Raw genomic sequence first — 16,457 nt, forward strand, 5'->3', positions numbered from 1 at the left:
TTTGTGTTATACTTCTTCCTAGTGGAAATGGGTGTTTCTTCTTAGGTCTAAAGAAGATGAAATTTCATATTGGTTTGTTGATGGTGTCATTAGGATTTAGGAAAGTAGGGCCAGGTACATAAACTTCCTTTTGGAAGGATCCTTGGCTAGGGTCCATACCTCTAAAAAAGTTCCCTGGCTTGTTCTTGAACTAAGTTCCACAGATAGAGATAAATAGATTTGGAAGCATGGTAGAGATGGTAATTTCTCAGTGACATCTACTTACCTTGTTCGGATGGTTAGTTTGAACTATTTTTCTTCTTCTCCTCTTCCGATGGAAAGTCAAATCCTTCCCCTTATCTCATTTAGTTTAGCTCATTCTAAGATCTTGGTCTTCTTTTGGTAGTTTTTTCAAGATAAACTCCTGATTAGAGAAAACATATCTAACAAAACCAATTGCAATTATTTTGTGTCTATTTGATGATATGCATAAAGCTATCACTAATGGGAAGAATGTGATGTTAAGGTTCATGGACAACGAGACTAATATAACATTGTATCTAAAAGCAAAATGGTAACCCATACCGGGAATAGTCATCCACTTATCACGAGTCACGACCTTGCACACTAAAGCCATAAATCTGCAATACACTCCTAACTTCTGGTACCGTGTCATAGAACAAACTGGAATACAGTTGATGGTGCTGATAAACTTTAGTATCTAACTACGTCTGAGTCAAAGACCAAGACTCTTCCTCATCCAAGCAAAGCTGCAATAGCCCAAAAACCGCAATTGTCACCAACATCAACAATGTCATCAATGTCCTGATGTAAAAAACTTGGAAACTAAGACAAATATTCTAATTTTGAAGACACGTTACGCAATTGATTCTCAGGTGGTTTTATACATGATCTCTTCGTACTCTGACTACCTTACGAACCCTCAAAATACTCCCTTGTTTGACTTGTACTTCACTGGTGATGGACACATGGAAGTTGTGAATGTTTGTGTTAGTTCTCAAAAAAAATTCTTCATCACCCTTTAGCCTACAATATCCAGTGTATCAAAATACTTATTCAACTCTTCATACTCTCATTTTAAATCCAACTATGTCCCACTTTATTCTTTAGTGACCTCATGCTCTTCGATGAATAATTTCTTCCAAAATACATGTACCGAATCTAACGGAATAGGATCTCCTTGTATTTGATAACCTACAAGCTCACACGCACAATGTAACTCATGTGTTGTTCTAATGAAGAAACCACATGCTGCTTTGTCACAACCAAAGAATTTTATCCTTTCCAGCTCTTTTCCAATATGTTGTATACATTGTCTTGAAACGAAGTTGTGTAATTTGGAGAAGAATGGAGTGTTATATTGATGTTCAATGTTGTATACACTTTTCTGAAATGACACTCTAATAAAACCTAATTACAACTTCAACATTGTGTTAACAGCATCCCAACTTCTACATAAATCTCCCCTGCTACTTGAAAACATATTTTTAGTCTCCAATGAGCAGACTCAACCCTAAAACACATAAACAAAATAGAATGTCAGAACATAAATCTCCACAACTAATTATTGATGTAAATATATTCATATTAACATCAATGTACATATATGTTGGTTATTATGTTCCCTATGTGAGGGACTATTAGTCCAAATAGTAACAAATCTTTCTTTATAGAGTGATAACTAAGTTTCATGCACATGTTGAACAAGTTTGGGAATATCAACACATACAACATTGAAATGTTTCAGGTGTACCTCAAAATCAGTCTCCGTATTCGAATATATGATGTTGTTCCACATATCCATAACATGCTCATGCCTATGTGATTCGACATACTCCTTACACCTCATACTAACATTTTTAAAATATGGAACAAACACATCAAATGAGTTGAGTTTAGAAACACAAATTCCACAACATTTATCAAAGCCAGATCACATTCAGTAACCAAAACATTTGGTAGAAGCTTCTCAGAAGCGAATAACACTTTTAGCTATTCAAGTGCCCACGTGAAGTTTTCCTCTCTTTCTTGTTCCAAATATATAAAACCAACCAAAAATGTCAATTTCGAGGATGTAACACCAACAATCTCAAGTAGATGTAACCGGTACCTGTTTGTTTTGTATGTACATTAAATTGTCAACATCCCTCAATAACTTCTGAAACAAATAAATTATATAAAAAAATTGGCATAATAAGTACCTGTTTTTTTTTGTATGTGCAATCAAAAATCAACACAAGATGAAACATGTTTAACAACTTCACTAGATCAGGGTGCGTCCAAAATATATCAGCAATAACATCGGAAGAATATATGGTTCTTGTCCAATACATGTATTTATCTTCACGGATTAAACTCATCAGATGTTGTATTTCACTCAACAGACTTCTCTTGCTCGCATTGTATGTAGACCTAGCCTTGTAGACATGGGTAACGCTCGGTAGATTTTCTGGATCTCTATCTTTCAAAGCAGCAACTATGTATCTATGATCCAAGTTGTATTTGGTCATGTCATTCAGAAGAATTTAAGTCCTTAGCTAGCATATGATTGTGAAACCCACACCTGATTGTGACCTTCTAGGTGCTTCCACTTGACACAAATCTCTGCATAAATGAGCATTTCACTTTCATAGTAAATGTACATGCACCCACAACCTTCTTATAATTTCCTCCTCTTTTACAACCTATAATCAATTTATCTTCCCCCCTCTCATCCTATTCGCGATATCAAAATGAATAGTAACAACAATACCATGTTGCTTACCAACAAATTGCGCCCATGCCAAAATGTCAGTCCGAGAGGGGAATATCTAACATATACCCAAATTTTTATCAATGTATGAGATATCATAAATAAGGAATGCACAATTATGTACAAAGTAAATATTTATATAAAACATACTGCATTAGTGATAAAAAACTAAGTAAAGTCAACATCGGAACGATCAGAAACAGGACCGCATAATTGAAGCATTTTGAACTACCAGATTTTTCAAAATATACGATATTAAGCAATATTTCAGATATTTCAAAATCTCCGGTAATAATTACTCTTAAGACAAAGGTATTTCTAAACTTTTATAAAAAACTGGTAAAACTTCAAAATATTTTGGACTTTTAAAACAAATCCAATGAATTTTCAAGTGATTTTTAACTGCAAGGAAATACTAGTTATTTCAATAAAATCAGGTAAAAACAAAGTAGTTTCTAGATATTTCGAAAAAATCCGGTAAAACAACGTATCAAAATTTTAAAAGTTCTATAAAAACAAATAAAAAATATATTTTGCCGAATTTTTGAATGAACTACTGAATATTTTGATTCTACCCGATTTTTACAAAGAGAAATTTTTATTGGAAAGTTAAATTCTTAATGGTAAAATAATGTTATAATATTTGTCAATTTGTGGGGTGCCTGGTATAATATGAAAGTTTGTGCGGTGGTGTGGTATAACTTAGGGGTGCGATGAAGAATTCTCCCGTTATATTTTTCTTAACCATTTCATGAAGCCCAATTCCATGTAAACTTGTTTCTTCTTCCTTTCTTTTGCACCAGATACACACACAGAAGAGAAAAGAGAGAGAAAGAAACCAAAACAAAACCCTAAATAGTTTGATTTGCATCGTTTGCCTACAATCAGCACTTCAATTGTTCAATAAGGTAACCTCAATTTCCCGGCTTTAACAATCATCTCTCTTAGCACCTCAATTTTGAAAATTGATTAGATAGATTTCTTTGTACTGCTGTTCGTTTTGATTCGAAGCATTAGGTTTGAAATGAAATGGGAATTTTTCAGAGGTGTATTGTGTTGTAGGAAAATCTGAAGTTATTGTCAAGTTCTTGCATCTTGAGGGCTTGTAATTCAAAATTGAGTAATGCCTCTTTTGTTGGCTAAGTGATCATTGTACACTGAAGTTATTCAAATTGAATAAGTTTTGTGCAGATGCTGTTTCGAATAAGATGTAAAGACTTGATTTTTATGCTTGATATTTCATTTGCAGGGCGGTGCACGTTTGATGCTTGGGTGTTTTGATTGAAGTTTTAATCGCCTTATTTGCTGCCATGGTATGTTTGTGTTCAATGTTTGGTGTAAATTTTTTAGTTTTATAGAAAGAAGACTTGTAGAATTTGTGGTCAGGAATGGAGAGGAGTCAAACAACTAGAGGTTGAGGAAGAATTAGAAAAATTATCAGAGAAGTTATTAAAAAAGATCTCGAGATTAACGATTTGAATAGAAGAATGGTCATGGATAGAATATTATGGCGGAAATTGATCCATGTAGCAGATCCCACTTAGTGGGATAAGACTTGGTTCTTGATGTTGTTGTTGTTGTTGTAGGAATTTCAAAATTGATCGGGTGCATTTTGATCTTTCCCATCTCATTGTATTCTGAAACTTATTTTTATCTAATACTGAATGCAGGATCCTAAAGCTTCAATTAAAGATAACGGTGACAATAGACTCTACATTGGCAATCTTGATCTCAGAATTACAGAGTGAGACTCGCTAACCCTCCAACGTGGATTCATTGTTTTTTTGGAAAATGGTAACGTTTCTTATGAAGGCTTGATTAAGGGATAAAAGATGGATATATTAATATTAAGCATTGAAAAGTATAGGTTTTATTGAGTTACCAATGTATTGAATACTGCACTTTTTTTAATGAACACTTTTGACTCTTCGATTATTTCAAGTGTGTTTGGATTTCAACTGCAAGAGATCAAATGCTCAGACATAACGTTTGAGTCAATCAACCAAGAGTTATAGGCTTGATTTCCTAAGAATTGAAATCCAAACATGTTTTATCCATTGCCTTTGTAATAGGTTGTAGGATCAAGTTTTTAATCACAGCAACAATTCAGCTGCGTCGCGATCCTTGTTATTGTAAGAATTGCAATAAAATGCGGCTGGTTCCGCCTCAATCGTGGTTGTGAAAACATAGAAAAATCTTGATCGTATGGCCCTGATCGTTGTTATAAACTTGGCAGGAACCTCCTCCCGTTTCCATTTGTTTTTGTGCATATTGTTATCTTTATTTTACGTTTCCATTATTTTCCAGAGCTGCTCTACTCAAAATGTTTTCTCCTTACGGAAAGATTGTGTCGGAGGACTTCTTGTGGCACACTCGAGGTCCAAAACGTGGGGAACCACGCGGTTTCGCTTTTCTACAATATAGCACAAAAGAGGTATGTTGAATGATGGCATACTTCTGTTACTTTCACATCCCGGAGCAATTTCTGATTTCTATTATTAAAGTGAGAATGCAGGAAGCAATATTGGCCAAGGAGAAAATGCACGGACGGTTAGCTTGCGGCCGGCCATTAGTGGTCCGCCTAGCAAGTGAGAGGTATGCTATGGAAGTAGCAGATAGCTCTACAAAACCAGTAGGCGAAGGGCACAAGTTGCATCTCACTGGTGGCGGCATGGGACAATCAAGCCGTGATGCGAAAATTGCTGCAATAAAGAACAAGTTGAAGTCTTTAGAGGAAGATAATTCTAGGAACAAGAAACAAAAGCAGAGTGATAATATATCTTGATTAAAAAATTTTATATCACAATCTGTAGAGTCAAAGGAAAACTGAATATGATGCAGTTGTTTGTAACACTATTACAATATCTTTCATTTAAATTTTTTGTTCCAATTTAGATATGAAGCCAAAATTGTAGTAATTTGTGGTGGAAACTGGAATCTTAATTCTAAATGGAATGGAGTGTTGTTTTTCTTAGTGTGCACATGTAGAAAGTGTTTAGTTGAGCTTAGAAATCAGAGTAATGGTTTTTATTTTGGATCTGGTAAAAGTAAGAAATTGATTGAGTTTTGACTAATCCTAATAAAAATTGATATGAATATGAAACACAATCTAATTATTTTCGGAGAAGTTTAATTTTTAATAAACAAATTAGTTTCAAAGACCAATTTATCAACTAATGTTTTGTATGGGTGGGTGGGGTTAGTGTTAGTGCGTGAGACATTTTTGTGAGGAGAGAAAGAGGGAGAAAATGACAAGGGAGAGAAAGAGAGAGAGAGAGAATGAGAAGAATAATAGGAGAAAGAGGAGAGAAAGAGGGAGAAAATGACAAGGGAGAGAAAGAGAGAGAGAGAGAATGAGAAGAATAATAGGAGAAAGAGGAGAGAAAGAGGGAGAAAATGACAAGGGAGAGAAAGAGAGAGAGAGAATGAGAAGAATAATAGGAGAAACTATTATATTGAAAAGTTCTTATAAAACTGAATTACAATATATCTATTTATAAAACTGAATTACAACATGTCTATTTATATACAACTAACTAACTTGCATATAAAGTAACAAACTCTATTCCTAACTAACACGGGATTTGGGCTACACAACTTGAATTATATCACAACATACGCCCTTATAATCCAAGTTGTCGAAAACAAATTAATCATAGTCGATCTGAATTATTTCTAATTTCTTTCTCAAATTTAGAAATGTGTCGATCTTCAGTCCTGGTCTCAATGTGCTTACTCCTTCCATGTAGAATTGGATCCTTGGCAAGATTTATGGCTGACTTGTTGTTGGTCTGCAACACCTGAGGTTTTTCTTTACTTCGACCTCCATCTCTTCTAGCACATATCTGATCCAAATTGCTTAACATGCAACATATGATACTGCTATATATTCGGCCTCACATGATGATAATGCAACCACAGGTTGCTTTCTCAAGCACCGTGAGATTGGGGCACCTAATACTTGAAAGAAATAACCAGTTGACCTTCTTCGATCTTATCTCCACACCAATAAGCATCTGAATAACAATTAATCACAACTTTGTTGCCTTCATAACTTCGTGGAAACAAAATTCCACATTTTATTGATCCTTTTAAGTATCTTAGGATTCCTCTTCCAGCCTTCATGTGTGACACCCTTGGTTGACTCATGTTGTTTCTTTCCATTGCTTGTAACTCATCGACCATAGTTGACTTCAATTGTCTATTCTTTAAATCCTCGTTATAGTTGATTGGTTCAACACCTGCAAATAAAGAAAAATGAACTAATTCTTAATCTGGTATTACTTTATAATCACCAGTCACTTCATAGTCTTGAACCCTTGTTAGAGGAACTCTAGTTCTTTAGTTTGTGCTAGCCATACTCTCTTCGACTTTGATTTTGTCAGAAATGTCAGCCACTGCTTCAACTTCCACTTCGACAGGAGTGTTAACTGGAATTTCTTCGTCGATGTCATAACTCATTTAAAGCTTTTTAATTCCATAATCAGAATTCCAATCCTAAGGAACATGAGAAATAACGATAAACCCTAAAAAAAGGGATAATACGATCATCACAACCGAATAATGGGTTTGAGATTCGATTAAGTGAGAGGAAGGTGTTAGGCACCCCTCACCTCCGTTGTACTCAACGAGAATCTCCTGTAGTCTAGGGTAAGTGTGTTTGCTTGGGGAAGTATTTCTTGCTTTATTTATTTACAAAGATTTAAAATTGGAAAAAAGAAATTAGTGGAATCGCCTTGGTTTCGCAACTGTGTGCCTACGAATCTCCATCAAGGGATGAAGAAGTCAGAGTCATTGTACTTCGGCTAAAAGTTTGTTTGTTGATTTTCTTTTATGAAAAATGTTTGTCTTGAATTAAATTAGTGCTCAAGAAAAATTGATTTAATGTGTTAGGATGAATTTCAGTGCGTTTGAATCAGACAACTGATCGATGTGGCGTGCACCAACCAATCAATTAATTCGAGGAAAGTGTGGATCTACATCCACCATGTCCTAATTATTTTTTAAAAAAATGTTAGGTTAAACTTGATTGTGAAAAATGATTTGATTACTTGGCTATGTACATGTGAATTGAAGTATTTATAAATTGATGAAGAGAGAAACTTTGTCGAAAAACTTAAATGTACAAGTTAATTTAATTATTTACAAGAAATAATTATTTATATTTTTTGTATTATTTTTTTAATAAGTGAATTAAAGCTAAAAAAATAACCTAATAAAATTAAAGTGTATCTTTTTTTTACTGATTTTTTAATTATTTTTGGCATTTTGATATATATATATATATATATTTTTTAATATTACTAAAAAATAATTATCTAACTTAAAATAGATATCCTAATTAGTCTAGGAAAGAAAAGATAGTGTGCAAATAAAAAAACAACTAAAAGAATTGAGACTCAAATGTATTACGTCGAAAACTTAGACCCACTAAACCCTAATTCTAAATCATTAAGAGAAAAAAAAAACAATGATAACAATAAGGGGCGGCACCTAGCATTCTCTATGGAGAATTGAAGGAAAACTTGCTAATTCTTTTAGGCTAAATAATGAATATTCAAAAATCAGTGATCCAAGACACTGCAAAAACTCTAGATGAAGTGGACTATAAAAGGACATTTTGGAAAAAATGCAAAGGGGTTCAAAAACTCAAAGAATCAAAGAGAAATAATTGGTAGAGGTTGGTGAGAAAGTAAGCTGAATCAAAGCGGAAAGCTTCTTATCTCTTCATCTCAAGTATAAGCTACAAGTATCTGGCATAACAGAACTCATATCTTACTAATTGAAGATTGCAAGAAGATGAAGAAATTACTCTCAGGTTTTCATTTCTTTTCCATTACGTGTTTTAGATTTTTTAGCTTAGAATCTAGTGTTGATGTATGAACTAAGCTTATCATGAGCTAAACTCCTTTATGTTGAGCAATGTGAAGTTAATATGAAATAGACTTTTGTGTTAATTGATGTGTTGTTAGTACTTTATTTTATCGTGCATTATAATGTTATAAATTTGATTCTTTAATTGATCAACTAAGGAAAATATGAGAGCTTGTTGTGGTATGGAATCCAGCAACAAGTGGAACTCATGATAAATGTGGTTGGAAATAGTATGATAGGAATATTCACTAGATTAGCTACTTTAGGATTAAAGAGCTATAATCATAGAAGACATTTGGAATGAAACCAGACATATATTAAATTTAAAAGTGAGGCTTAGAAATTTGTCTCCTTGCTTTATTGTATATGTTTATGATGTTGTAGAAATACACCACAAGATCACATTCTGACCTCATCTGGCACGACATACCACATCATGTACACACAATAGACAAGTTATATTAACGAATCACTGCCCAACATATCCTCCATTATTGATCTCATTTACTCTTACCAAAATATTTTTGTCACTGTTTACTTTACAAACTAAACCTGTGACAACCGTCAACTATTATTATTTTTGTTCATCCATTTACAAAATATAGTTTTACAACTCAATCTAAGTTATTTCCTCTTCTTGTGAGTTCAACATTCATACTATTATATCACTTGCTACTTTAAAAGAACATGTACACTTGTAGTGACACCACACGTTTTCAAGTAACACCTAACATTATTCTTGCATACATCAACAAATTATTCGCAAACATTTAAAGCAAGCAACAAATACATTGACATTACATAAGGAAAATTTCCCCTTCACCAAACTTATTTGTGCTTAACAAAATACAAGGGTACAAGTACTAACTATCGCAATTTATTAAAAGAAATGCTTAAAAGGGAAACAAGACAGGAATAAGGGGGTAAAACGTAAATTCATTCAATATTACCCCACAAGAGGCACATTTTACAAACGATATACAAAACCTTACATGACCAAAGAAAGCGAAAATTCCATAAAAAATATAGGATAAATAAGGCGATCCCTCAGTCGCTCTTGACGCACGCGTCAGGCGAGGTTACTTCTTTCACTAGCTTTGCATCAACCACTGCTTTGAAAAGCTCAAGATCATCTAATGCAAGTTTAGTGTACATAAATTCCACTAGGGCTTTGACCTTGTCGAACCCTTTCTCCATAGCAAGGGAAACCTTCATTCTCGCTTCTTCCAACTCATCCTTTAAGTTGTTTATGATAATGATAAATGATTTGGCCACCTCCTATAATCTTTTTATTTGATCCCTTTGATATTTGATCATGACGTCCTTCTTCTTCTTCTTCTTCTTCTTCTTCTTCTTCTTCTTCTTCTTCTTCTTCTTCTTCTTCTCTTCCTCTCACTTTTCTTGGGTGAACTAGTCTTTAGAATACTTGGTCTCTATAGACTTCAAATTATCTTCGCCAACTTCTGGTCACCTTCATCTAACAACACACTTTGCAATATAAGTCTCCATCATTTAGCTCATATGTTAAAAATCGATCTTCTGCTCTACTTAAATATCCATCAATAAATTAAACTTTGGATTATTCTATCTCTCTTAAATCATTGCTCCCTTACAAACCTCATGTTTTGAATTATAGACTATAAATATTATAGTTAGGCCTACACGTTACAAATGAGACCAACTCAATGTTTTGCACTCATAGACGAGGTTTTTAATGGAGAGTCAATGAGGTATACAATGTGAAGAGATGGCTATGGTAATAAAACCAAAATAAACAAATACTTTCTCCGGTCACTAGTACAAACAAAAAATTGATCTTAAAATCTTGGACACTTGTCATTATTATAAGTAAAATTTATTCAATTTTAAACTAATTAATGCTTATATTATTATTATACCGTTAATTTAATTCAAGAGCATTTAATGTTAATAATTAATTCATCAAATATATTATAGTAAATTTTATTTTAATAATGATACTTAACTAACTTTAATGGGAAGTAAAAAAAACCAAATAAAAAAACAAAAGAGTTTCCTTTCTTACGGGAATCACGTGCTTGGTTCTCTTGAGAAAACACAGTCATATAAACAGAGACGATGAGATGTCATTGACCTCCCAATCATTTTAGAATGGCTACACTCAAACCACCACCTGTCTTTGTTCTCTCTCCGTCAAAACCAATACATTCACCCCACAAATCACTCCGCAGTAGAATCTTCAACAACCTCAATTCATGTCCCAAACTCATTTTACAAGAAAGTACTACAACCGCGCCAATTACCTCGTATCTGTCGAAGGAACTACCTCGTATAAGTCGAAGTGTTGTTGTGGTGAGGTCACAGCTGAGATACCCTATCATATCCCCTGATGATCATTGGGGTGTTTGGTCCACTATCTTCAGCATTGGAGCCTTTGGTCTATGGTAATTATAATTTGCTTCAATTTTTCTAACTCCATTTCTATCGAGTACGGACACTGACACCAGACTCAATATCAACATTGTGAAATACTAGGTCGGAGAAGACTAAAATTGGGAGCATGGTGAGTGCTGCTTTAGTGAGCACATTAGTCGGACTTGCAGCAAGTAATCTTGGAATTCTTCCACATGATGCACCAGCTTATTCTATTGTCATGGAGTTTATTCTACCGCTCACTATTCCATTGCTTTTGTTTGGAGCAAATTTGCGTCAAGTCGTGCGTTCAACCGGGACACTTCTTGTAGCTTTCTTACTTGGCTCAGGTTTATTGATCTATCTATCTACCTATATATTGTGTCTGGTGTTTGGTGTCCAATACGGTATCAATGAGTATGTGTTCTTCAGTGTTTGTGTCTGTATGAGTGTTTCATAGTTCGTAAATGCACTTTTGAAACTTATTAGTTTGTCTTGTGAAACTGATTATGAAGTTGAGGATTGCAGTTGCCACTGTCATGGGCACTCTAGTGGCGTTTCTTTTAGTGCCTATGAGATCTCTTGGTCCTGACAACTGGAAAATAGCAGCAGCTCTAATGGGTAGCTATATTGGCGGATGTAAGTGCTTCAACATCTTGATTTTTACAACTGTAAATTAAACTTGGATGAATTTCTTTTGACTCTTCCATGTTGATTGTTGTAGCTGTTAATTACGTTGCGATTTCAGAGGCTCTTGGTTTGTCTCCTTCAGTTTTAGCTGCAGGAGTGGCAGCAGATAATGTCATTTGTGCTGTTTATTTTATGGTTTTGTTTGCACTGGCTTCTAAAATACCTGCAGAAACCGCACCACCAACCGATGGTACAATTTTTACTCTATCACTATTATTAATCGCATTTTCTGTTATGCTCCGAATTTTGATATTGCGCCAAGATGCGCGCAAATGCGGGTACAGTTACGGAGAATTCTAAAATATTTATGAGTAACGTTGGCAGATAATGCAATGCAAATGAAGTCCGAAAATCAGGGCGACATGCCAGTGTTGCAGACAGCTACTGCAGTTGCTGCATCATTTTTAATATGTAGAGCTGCAACATACATGACAAAACTATATGGTATCCAAGGAGGAACTCTTCCAGGAGTAACTGCAATCATTGTCATTTTAGCTACTTTTTTACCAAAGTTCATTAGCCCTCTTGTACCTGTGGGACATACTGTTGCCTTAGTTCTGATGCAGGTAACACAAAACTTTGTTATTTCTGTTGTGTAAGTTTCCATTTTGGTCCCGAAGTGTGTCTTTCGTTAGTAATATTATGAACCATATTGTCAAACAAAAGACATTTTTCTATCTAGTAGTTTAATAGCTTTCTTAAAGGTGAATAAATGAGATGTCCCCGATTTGAAACCGCGTTCATGCAGCCAGATATTCCCGTACAACTATTAAGTTGAGTTGGCTTAATGAGACAACTAAAGATTCTTTTTTTGGTCTTGTAGTTTAATGAATGAAATTTTACCTATTAAAGGTGAATAAATGAGATGTCGCGAATTCGAATATGCGTTTCTGCAGTCGCATATCCCTGCACAGCTATCAACTGAGTTGGTTTAACGAGACAACCAAAGACTCTCTTTTTCGTCTAGTAGTGTAATGGCTGAAATTTCACCTCTTAAAGGTAAATAAATGGAATGTCACGAGTTCAAATCTGAACTTCTGCAGTCGAATGTTTCTGTACAACTATCAACTGAATTGACTTGACGAACACTCTTTTTTGATATAGTAGTTTAATGGCTGGAATTACACTTCTTAAATGTGAATAAATGGGACGTCACGGATTTGAATTTGCGTCCCTACAGTCGGATGTCTCTGCATAACTACCAATTGAATTGACTTAACAAGACAACAAAAGATACTCTTTTTTGGTCTAGTAGTTTAAAGGCCGAAATTACATCCCTTAAAGGTGAATAATTGAGATGTCATAGATTCGAATGTGTGCTCTGCAGTCGGATCGGATGTTCTTGCACAACTATCAACTTAGTTGGTTTAACGAGACAAGGAAAGACATTTTATGCAAGTCTTCATAATGTCAAATAAAAACTCTCAAAATTTGAAATTCTTTCTAAGCTATTGCACCTTCTAATTGATATGATACACCTTATAAAAATTGTTTTATTTTAAAGTTCGTATGACCTATATGATATCTAACATGAGATGTATTTTTAGGTATTTTTTGTGGTGGTTGGAGCTAGTGGAAGTATACTGAATGTGATCAAAACTGCTCCAAGTATATTCATGTTTGCACTAGTTCAAGTAACTATCCATCTTCTTATTGTTCTTGGATTAGGGAAGGTGTTTAAGCTTGATTTGAAGGTATTACTTATAGCATCAAATGCCAATATTGGAGGACCTACAACAGCTTGTGGAATGGCTAAGGCTAAAGGCTGGGAATCCTTAGTTGTTCCTGGAATTCTTACAGGAATTTTTGGTGTTTCAATTGCAACTTTTTTAGGTATTGGTTTTGGAGTAATGGTTCTAAAACACTTGTAGAAATTGTTATTTTTAATGTTTGATTCATTCTTACAATTAATTGAATGTTATGTTGGTAACACACTTTAAAGCTCGATTGTTTAAAATTTTTGAAACAATATTTTTCATATTTTAGTTATATTTGTATAAATGAAAGAGTTAGATGAAGAATGAAATGTCTCCAAAATTCTAAAAGCCTCAAGCCAAACCAAGATTCTAAATTATAAATGAAGCACAAAATAACTGTTGTATAAGGTTACAATTGAATAGATCATAAAATTACAAGAACAATCTTCATGGCAGACATTGAAGTCTTGCAAATGTCAAATAACCTGTGTGACCTCTAGCTTCACCACAAGGTCTAGCCATAACAGAAGAATTAGTATAGCTAACAACATTAGCTCCATCTGAACCCTGTCTCCTCTTGCAAGGAAGCGAAACATTTGAGCTGCCATTACCATTAATCTCGGAGCTTTCTGTTTTCACTTCTCGAACTTCGTACGTGCGTAGGAGTACCTCAAAAGTCCTTATATCTTTAACATGAGCACACATTTACAAAAGGACTTTTGTCAGTGGCTAAATTAATCATCATTAGTCGTAAAAATAAATACTAAAAGAGGAACATGTTGATAAAGACTTGAAGGAGAAAATTGGGAAGTACCAGTGAAGTTGGATTGAAGTGTTTCACATGATCGTTGAACTTGTTCGATACACGGGGAGAAAGAACACAGTGTTCCATCGGGTCTTAACATTTTTGCAGCTGAAGGAATAGCTAGCCAAGGCTGAGGTAGATCCAAAAAAACTGCATCAGCCAAGCCAACAAATTCTTCAGGAAATCCCTCACCTTGAATGTCCCTCACTCCCACAGTAACTAAGCTGCTTATACCAATCCTCTCAAAATCAGCCCTACAAGGAGGAAAACAAGTATACACATGTAATTTACCTTGTCACTAACCATCTCAAGTTATTCGCCACAAAATATTAGTTTATAAAAAAATATTACTTAATATTCCTAGAACAAGCAAACAACAAAATATGATGCAAAGCCATGAAAATAACAGTTTCATCAATAGCATATTGAGGAACACCTAAAATCCACTATGTGAAATAATAGAAGGCGTTGCAGGCAAGTGACGGAAGATGCATAGCAATTGAAACTTGAAAGTCAATTAAATAAATATATAACAAGACAAGCCACATACAGATAAAAAAAAAGGAATGGAGGCAGAGCATGGCGCTTATATACTGAAATTTTTTAAGTAATATCACCGGTGTTATCAAATATCGGTCATAGCCATTATAGCAGATATATGTGGCAGTTTATATACTCGCCACAATGGTAAGTATCTGCCGGTATTGTGGGGTTTTACTCTATAACGGCACCACAAAACGGCCATTATTGCGGGATTTGGGCTCTCTGCCATGGACTGCTATCCACCATCAACAACACTGAAACTCACTAACTCTTCATTTTTTCTATTATAAAAATAAGTTATGCTCAGCACACATGCAGATTCTTCAGATTTGTACTTTAGAAAAGCCCTACAGTTCTCATTTTTCTGCTAATGTCACTACATCAGCTAGCATAAACTAGAATAGCAGCCACTATTGTCTTAATAGCAAAACTAGGATAGCGACGCAGTTTCCGCTATGCTATAATGCTGCTATTGTACATCATGGAAAATAACATAAAAAGCACCGGCTAAATATAAACACACATATGAAACATGAGAAAAGGCAGGTACAGTTTATTATCGAATCGAAACAAACTTACATGTATCACAAGATACTGATAACCATAATACAAAGCCATGAAAATACCACATAAGCATCGGCTAAAGATAAACACACATGTACCAAAGTCAGGTGCAGTATTACCTAGCAGATACAGCCCTCTGTTCATGAAAATCAAATGTATAAACATGTCCTTTAGGAGCAACTGCCCTAGCAAGTGAAGTAGATAGAGAACCACTCCCAGTACCAGACTCCAGAACAACGCAACCGGGAACAATCTCCAAATACATTACAACAAAACTAATATCCGCAATATACAGAATCTGCGTCCTGTGACTTAAAACTAAAGTCCATAATTCAGGCGTAGGAGCTAACAAGTAAACAAAACCACCCGTGTTGCTGAATACTTTGGACCCAAATGACTTTCCTATCCAGTCTGAATGTTTAAAAACACCAAACTTATTCTGCAAAACTGATCTCTCAGTTACTGTTATCGCCTTCATGTTGTCATGTCTTTCGTAGACGATTACCAAATCTCCGTAATTAATCGATCGATTAAATGATATCTTTCGTGTAGCATCAATAGCCAGCATCTTACAAGTCTTCAAAATCAGTATCTGCAATCCAAAAATAGAAGAAAAAAAAATCATGAAACATGTTATAGGAGAGGGAAAGAAAATGTAAACGAAAAAAGAGTCGAACCTGGTTAGGTTTCTCTTGCGTCGGACGGTTACCTTCGCCTGAGATTAGCGGACGGTTAGTTGAGATCAAAGATGCAGCGGCAGATTTGATATAGTTACTGAGTTTTTGCGGTTTAAGGGTTTTGTTGAAAACAAAAAGTGTTTGTTTTTGTATGATGCGTGCGGGCTTCTTTAAAAGCAAGTGGGTTGGTTTCTCCTATTTAACATGCCAACCCCCAATTAAACTTAGCCTCCCATTTTTTCATAATTCTCATAGTGTCTAGGATAAATTTGAGTTAAAAAGTATAAACGAAATTTTCGATAGTTTATTAAAAAAAATTGATAATAGATTAATATTTTGCTGTTAATTTTTAAATTGCTAAAATTGAATTTTATCGAAAATTTTGACATTTCTGATAAAAAATTCATAGATTTTGAATTTTTTAGTAAAAATACAAGAGTTTTTATCGGAAATTTCAAAATTTC

General features: G+C 34.5%; 3 protein-coding genes across 8 annotated transcripts; 2 read left to right on the forward strand and 1 right to left on the reverse strand.

Moving 5' to 3' along the window:
* Positions 1-3,466: 3,466 nt before the first annotated feature.
* LOC131623022 (uncharacterized) lies at positions 3,467-5,726 on the forward strand. 6 transcript variants are annotated; one of them, XM_058894018.1, is made up of 6 exons: positions 3,467-3,660; positions 3,815-3,872; positions 4,002-4,065; positions 4,423-4,496; positions 5,060-5,186; positions 5,268-5,726. In XM_058894018.1, exons 3-6 carry the CDS (start codon positions 4,063-4,065, stop codon positions 5,535-5,537), a joined length of 474 nt encoding a protein of 157 aa, XP_058750001.1. In that variant the 5' UTR covers positions 3,467-3,660; positions 3,815-3,872; positions 4,002-4,062; the 3' UTR covers positions 5,538-5,726. The 6 variants fall into 6 exon arrangements, with proteins under 6 accessions (XP_058750001.1, XP_058750002.1, XP_058750000.1 ...); XM_058894019.1 differs by lacking the exon at positions 3,815-3,872 and having other exon boundaries at positions 4,423-4,546; XM_058894017.1 differs by lacking the exon at positions 3,815-3,872.
* Positions 5,727-10,754: 5,028 nt separating this feature from the next.
* LOC131623023 (uncharacterized) lies at positions 10,755-13,675 on the forward strand. The gene is made up of 6 exons (XM_058894023.1): positions 10,755-11,049; positions 11,141-11,367; positions 11,546-11,656; positions 11,742-11,897; positions 12,032-12,273; positions 13,255-13,675. Exons 1-6 carry the CDS (start codon positions 10,757-10,759, stop codon positions 13,576-13,578), a joined length of 1,353 nt encoding a protein of 450 aa, XP_058750006.1. The 5' UTR covers positions 10,755-10,756; the 3' UTR covers positions 13,579-13,675.
* A 69-nt stretch (positions 13,676-13,744) lies between these two features.
* On the reverse strand, positions 13,745-16,152 carry LOC131623024 (uncharacterized). The gene is made up of 4 exons (XM_058894024.1): positions 15,994-16,152; positions 15,436-15,908; positions 14,219-14,463; positions 13,745-14,090 (listed from the first exon to the last, which is right to left on the reverse strand). The coding sequence occupies exons 2-4, from the start codon at positions 15,882-15,884 to the stop codon at positions 13,852-13,854; spliced, it is 933 nt and encodes a 310-aa protein (XP_058750007.1). The 5' UTR covers positions 15,885-15,908; positions 15,994-16,152; the 3' UTR covers positions 13,745-13,851.
* Between the last annotated feature and the right edge of the window lie 305 nt (positions 16,153-16,457).

Source organism: Vicia villosa, unplaced genomic scaffold (genome assembly GCF_029867415.1).
Source record: "Vicia villosa cultivar HV-30 ecotype Madison, WI unplaced genomic scaffold, Vvil1.0 ctg.000048F_1_1, whole genome shotgun sequence".
Classification (NCBI taxonomy): Eukaryota; Viridiplantae; Streptophyta; class Magnoliopsida; order Fabales; family Fabaceae; genus Vicia; species Vicia villosa.